This window comes from Brienomyrus brachyistius, chromosome 8 (assembly GCF_023856365.1).
Source record: "Brienomyrus brachyistius isolate T26 chromosome 8, BBRACH_0.4, whole genome shotgun sequence".
Classification (NCBI taxonomy): domain Eukaryota; kingdom Metazoa; phylum Chordata; class Actinopteri; order Osteoglossiformes; family Mormyridae; genus Brienomyrus; species Brienomyrus brachyistius.
In genome coordinates, this window is record NC_064540.1 from 12675576 (window position 1) to 12682074 (window position 6499).

Consider the following 6499-nt stretch of genomic DNA (forward strand, 5'->3'; position numbering starts at 1 on the left):
TGATCACACCATCCAAACAAAATGAAAATAAAAATAAGATCCACAGCAAACCTTACCTTTGAGACTGGCTTGATTTTGCAGTATATTCCTTGAAACAAACATTGTATAAAAACCCGGTGAAAATCCAGGGCGGCAGGGAGGTTGGAGTGTTGGATCTCTGCAGATGCCCTGAGAGAGAGAGAAGCGGTTGTTAGGGATCTATTATCACAAGTACACAGGCACTTTCACTCAGATACTGCAAGCAGAGGCTCGGTTTAGCATCTCAGCACATGGACACGCATGGCTTTTGCATTTAAATTTCCATATGTTGTTTCTTATTTGTATTCCTGAATGTTAAATGCAACCTAGGTTTAAGTACTGCTCCTGGGTCTTGAACACAACATTCGCATAGCAGTGAATACTATTTCCAGGCCATAAAAATACAACCTTTTCTTCTGGTCATCTGCAAATCCAAATGATCAGACAATCTTTGCTAAAAAGCCTAACCTAACAACAACAACAACAATAATAATAATAATAATAATAATAATTATTATTATTATTATTATTATAATAACACGGGAAATCTATGACTGCTTCAGCAACAAACATAACTTTATTAAACATGTGCTGCACATAAAATAATGCAAAAATGCTTTTTCCTGTTTCGTGAATGCGTTATGTGATTAATATTCCCTAATAAGCGGCTCCATAATTGCCAATTGACAGGCTGCTCTTTCATTTAATCAACAGTAACAAACGCACGCATGAGGACATGAGCACGCAGATATCCAAAAGTGCACGAAGTACTCTCAAATTGTAAAGTATCAACACATATCCAGTTCATGTGTAACGGCATTCATTATGTTTGTTTGGGCTTTTAAAAGGTCCTATTCCTTGATCTGCAAACCAGAAATTTTTTCTTTAAGACAAATAATAAAATAAAAATAAACGGAGACGCTGTTCACTTTTAGGTAATGTTTAAAAAAAATTCAAAAATCAGATTCAGGACATTTAAAAAATATGGAGTGAATATGCATATTAACATGCGTGTGGTAAAATAAATAATAATAATAACAAAATATATATACCACGTATGTGGGGAAATAGGCTATTTCCTGTATACATTGTGTCAAAATATTAAAAAAAACGTAAATATGCATGTTTAATGCATTTTTTGTTTCACTTAGAAAAACTAGTAAGAACGCGACAACACATGCAATGACAATTTCTACTAATAACCTAAAGATTACAAATGGAAAACGGTCGCTACATTCACACCTACAAAGTAAAATGCAATTCAGCAACCCGCACATAAAAAAGGCAGTTGCTCGTTTAACATCCTCACTGTCCAAGTGTTTCTGCGGCAGGCACCCTCTACTCCAATTCGATGTACATATAAATAAACTATATATATACACAAGAGGTTTGCGTGAGTACCTGGAATTGTCACTTAACTGCGCTTCAAATTTTTTGTATACACAACAAAACTAGACGTGGGAAAACAGTTAGGAATAGCCCCATTATGATTTTTTCCTTTTGCCTTTTAACGGCCAGCGCTGCTTTACGGTGCAAGCAATACGACTCACACTAACCAAATTACCAAACTCGCCAGTATCGGCAAGTTGTGACAGCAGCTCAGGACTTCCACCCATAGGAAAAATAAATATAAATCTTTCTCACCCAAGATGTGTCCAATAGTAAGGCATTCGCCAACAAGGTAATGAAGCCAATTTTCATGTCTGCAAGTAAGCAAGAAGAGCAACGGCGAAGGGCAGTAAAGACAGGAGGTCCTTTGCAGTTTCCGATTGTTCCCGTACGAATGCTGTTATGGTTCCCCACAAACACAGCTGCGCTCTCTGCAGCGAAGACCGTCCCGGCTCTTGACTGCAGGTGAAAAAGCGCAGTTTGCTTCAGCGCCCGAAAAGCAGCGAGCGTCACTATAACTCCTCCTACTACATGGTGCGGGAGAACTGCGCTTAAAGATGCAGTTAAAACCGAGGCACTGCATTTATCCTAATTATTTGCTACGTTTACCAAAATAAATCCAATAATTTCAGTATAGTCAAAGCATTTGTAATACTAAATTAAATATGCGTGATAGTAATACATACTGCATATTATATTAAATATATTTCTAGCGATCACAGATATTAGTTTGATATTATCGATTGTTTGTCATAGTTGCTTCGTTTCTTCGTTTCGCTTTTTTCCTTATTCGACCAATTAACTTCAATGACTAATTATTACCTAAATTGTATTGAACATTATACATGTGCGGTGGAAATGCCAAAAGCTATTACTTTGATGCATGCAATAGGTTTAAACTGGATGAAAGAATGAAAGGCATTAAAGTAACACCTCTTGCTGCACGTTCAAGTATTAACACTGAAGTGTTAATTACGGTGACATTTCCCGAACACTAATGGGAGGTGCACTCGGCAAAATTAGACTAATCCCATCAATAGGAATGAAACAGAACGTGAATCATTAATTATTTGGTTAACCCATGCTTTTAATGCATGGACATTGTTATATAAACTTGCTGCTGCAATTGGGAGTGTGGTCATATTATTGATGGGAAAAAGTAGTAAAAATCATGTGGCTCAGTGGGCTAAGCCTCTGTGCCTGTGATTGGAAGGGTGCTGGGTCAAGCCCAAACATCCGCATGTCTGTGGGCCCTTGAGCAAGGCCCTTTTCCCCCTGTATCCTGGGTACTGCTATGGGTGGTAAAAAGAACATTTCCCCCATGGGGATCGATAAAAGTATAATCTATCAATCACTGACAAATAATTACTCCACAATATTCATATCCTGCAATTGTACACCTTATGTTTTCAAGGTAGCTTTATATTTTACTTATCATAATAATTATCATATTTCCCTTATACTGTGCTTCAATTATATAAATCACTCACTTTCAATGGTTCACAGACCAGGTATGATGGCTTCCAGGCAGGCCCAGACTGGCCATCGGGAATACCAGATTTCCTGGTGGCCTGGCCTGGCCTGCCATTCACAACAGACCTTTAAATAATCAGATGGTGAAAGAAACTATCTGTTTTAGTACACGTCGCACATGCAGTATCGTTCTGCCTAGTGCCTCTGAGTGGCTATTAGTGAAATGAAATCAAAGAAAAGAAATGAAACGCTAGAGCTGAGAGGGAGTGAGAGAGGAAAAGAAACAGTCAAAGAAGGAGGTGAAAAATGCTTTAAAATTGTTGACTTGTTAACAAACAATAATATGACTTCATGAGTATGAATATGAATTCAGTCCTTGCAACATATCTATTTGAAAAAACAAAAACATCCACCTGACACTGATTTCAGCTCTGTAACATTTTTTTTGTAACATACTTCACGGCCCCTAAATTGTCCATGATGTGTAATTCTGCACATGTGTGGGCCCTTCAGTGGTCAACTGGTCCATGGCGAACCCCAGCCTTGTGCTCCCTGCTGTTTGGGGTCAGCTCCAGGCGACCCTTACCAGGTTGAGCAAGTTAGAAGATGGATAGGTGTCTTTAAAATAATTGCATGTTCATCAGCCCTTTAGCTGAAAGTTCAAGGACAATCAATGGCTAATTATTGATTTAATTAGATAATTTACAATGCTTGTTACTAACCTTACTTTTTAATGACAGTTTAGTTTAACACAGATAAAGGATGTCTTACACAAGGCCAATGCCCAAAACACTTCGTTAGGTGGAGAAATGTGGGATGGGGGGGGGGGGGGGGTACTTGAAAGGAGGGAGTTTTAGATAGAAAGTAGCTCAAAAATTCTCACAGTGCATTCTATTGTTGTTAAAGCTCAGATGGCTGCTCAGTTTTAGCCACAAATGGGCTAATTTTTAAATGAATGAACTGTACTCACACCATGTCATTTTAAAAACATGCTTAAAATACTTTAAAAAATTCTCCCCGTCCCAAAGCCCTTTCACAAAACAGGCTCCTGATTAATTATTGAACCAACATTGTATATGTATGTATAAAGACAACAACAAGAAGCAAAGAATGGTTTCCGAAAAAGTGCTGCTCATTTGTTTTTTGCAGCGTATACACAAATACACAAATTTGATGGTGGTTAATGATTTTCAGCTTAATACTTATAGGTAAACTTTAACTGACCCACAGTGTTTTTACCAATATTGAATGTGATCTTAATACTGATCATACAATACAAAACATTTCATATTATTGGTTATTGCAGCAACATCAAAAATACCCACGACTGTAAGTTTGATGAGATATTGATATATTTAAAAATGTCAGAGGGTTACATAAATATGTTGCTTCTCCACTCAGACTACTGCAGATTTTCATTCTGTTATTTTCACAACTGGGTTTTTCATTTTGGTGGTTGAAGTTAATTCCATAATAACCCAAGCTGGGCCTTCTCTTGACTTATGTGCCGAAATCCAATCGCTTAGTTTAACTAAATTAACAGACCGGTAGGAAAATATAAAATTGGGTAAACCCTGCCCTCCTGCTGATTTTGGTACCTCCAAATAGGCTCTTTTCATATGTGGCATCGATTTATTCTAAATGAAGTTAGTTATGTAGCTATTCAATTTGTTAAACCAGCTTTTGTTTAAAAGGATAGGAATCATTTGAAATACATATAAAAAACGAAGTAATACTGTCATTTTAACAATGTTAATTTGACCCGCTAGTGAAAGGGGAAACAATGACCATCTATTAAAATCTGACTTGGTGCGTTCTAATAATACCTTGACGTTATAGTCATAGAGATCTTTATATGTTTGTGTGAAATTGATACCCAAATAAGAAAATGACTGGCTCTCTAATTTAAATGGAAAACTGTTAAAATCTATGTCAATTGTTATCTTATTTATAGGACTTATTAAAAAATATTATTTATATCTTATTTATATTTAAAGCAGACTTTTAGAAAAAATAAATTTACACCTTGAAAAATTTCCAAATTGCTGCAGAATCCAGATCAAATGTGGAATCGAATTTAGTGGGTCGGCTAAGTGCAGTAGTACGTCGTCTGCATATAATGATATTTTATGCATCTTAAGATTCCTAGTAATACCTGTTATCTTTGATGATTGCCATATTGCTATGGCTAAAGGTTCAATGGCTAAATTAAACAAAAAAGGGGACAGGCAGCAGCCTTGTCTTGTGCCTATATGTAACAGAAAATGTTCTGAGTAATTGAAGTTTGTACGAACGGCGGCCTTTGGAGAATAATGCAGAATCTTAACCCATGTAATAAAAGACGGTCCAAAGCCAAATTTTTCCAAAGTTGTGAACAGATAGTTTCACTCCACCCTGTCAAAGGCCTTTTTCGGCATCAAGAGATTGTATGACTTCAGGATGTAGGGTGGAACGAGCAGAATACAACATATTAAGTAGCCTCCGCACAATATAAAAAGACTGCCTGTCCGGCATAAAGCCTGATCAGGGTAGTATATTTGGGGTATTACCTTTTTAAGACGCTGGGACAAGATTTTACTGAGAATTTTGTAGTCACAACATAGAAGACTTATTGTGCGGCAGGAACCACAATCAAGTGGATCCTTGTCATTTTTAGGAATTACAGATATCACAGCTTGTGACATGGGGTCAGGCAGCTTCTTAGTTGTGATAATTTCTTGGAAGAATAGACCCAGCAAAGGTGTTAGTTTAGTGGCAAAAACCTTATAGAATTCTATAGGGAAACTGTCTGGAACTGGTGTTTTATCACTCTGCATTGATTTTATTGCATGTATGATTTCCTGATTCGTTATTGGAGAATCAATAAAAATCTGGTCCTCGGCGGAAATTTTAGGAATTTCTAAATCATTCAAAAAATTATGAATTTGAGTTGTATTAGCAGATGTCTGGATTGATAACAATTTATGCAATGCATTTTAAACTGCTCGTAAATATTTTATAGGGTTCGTAGTTATTGAACCATTTATGGTGCGAATTTCTGAGATTGCTCTGTGTACAGCTATATGTCGCAACTGAAGTGCAAGTAATTTCCTAGGTTTCTCACCAAGCTCATAGTATGTTTGTTTGGTTTTAAGCAGGAGTCGTTCTGCCTTCTCAAATGCGAGGCTGTCATATTCTGTTTGAAGCAAGTCGTGTCTTAAACATATCGGGAATAGATTTGGTTGATAGTTTTCGGTCTATGTTTTGAATTTGCTCAGCTAATTCGGTTAGATGCCTACTTTGTTTTTTCTTCTCATACGCTGCATATGAAATAACTTGATCTCTAAGATAGGCCTTAAGGGACTCCCATATAACAGTATATGAAATACCAGGGGTACTATTGATTTCTATGTAAATATCAATCTGTTCTGAAATGAATTTAATGAATGGATCGTGAGTTAGTAAGAGGGGATCAAGCTGCCAAGTACGTTGTGACTGAATGTTATTTGGAAATGTCAAATCTAATTGTACAGGACAATGGTTAGAAATTATAATAGAATGGTATTGGCAATTGGTAACATAGGAGACTACTTTATAATTGATTAAATAAAAGTCAATTCTAGAAAATGAGAAATGCACG

General features: G+C 36.6%; 1 protein-coding gene across 1 annotated transcript in view; it reads right to left on the reverse strand.

The window, feature by feature from the left end:
• Positions 1 to 1875, reverse strand: part of LOC125746981 (cadherin-4-like) — a 237362-nt gene extending 235487 nt beyond the window's left edge. Inside the window, exons 1-2 of the mRNA XM_049021600.1 lie at positions 1663 to 1875; positions 57 to 168 (exon numbers count right to left, since the gene is read on the reverse strand). Coding sequence (XP_048877557.1) covers positions 57 to 168; positions 1663 to 1719 — 169 coding nt within the window. The 5' untranslated portion in view covers positions 1720 to 1875. The remainder of the gene's footprint in view (positions 1 to 56; positions 169 to 1662) is intronic.
• Between the last annotated feature and the right edge of the window lie 4624 nt (positions 1876 to 6499).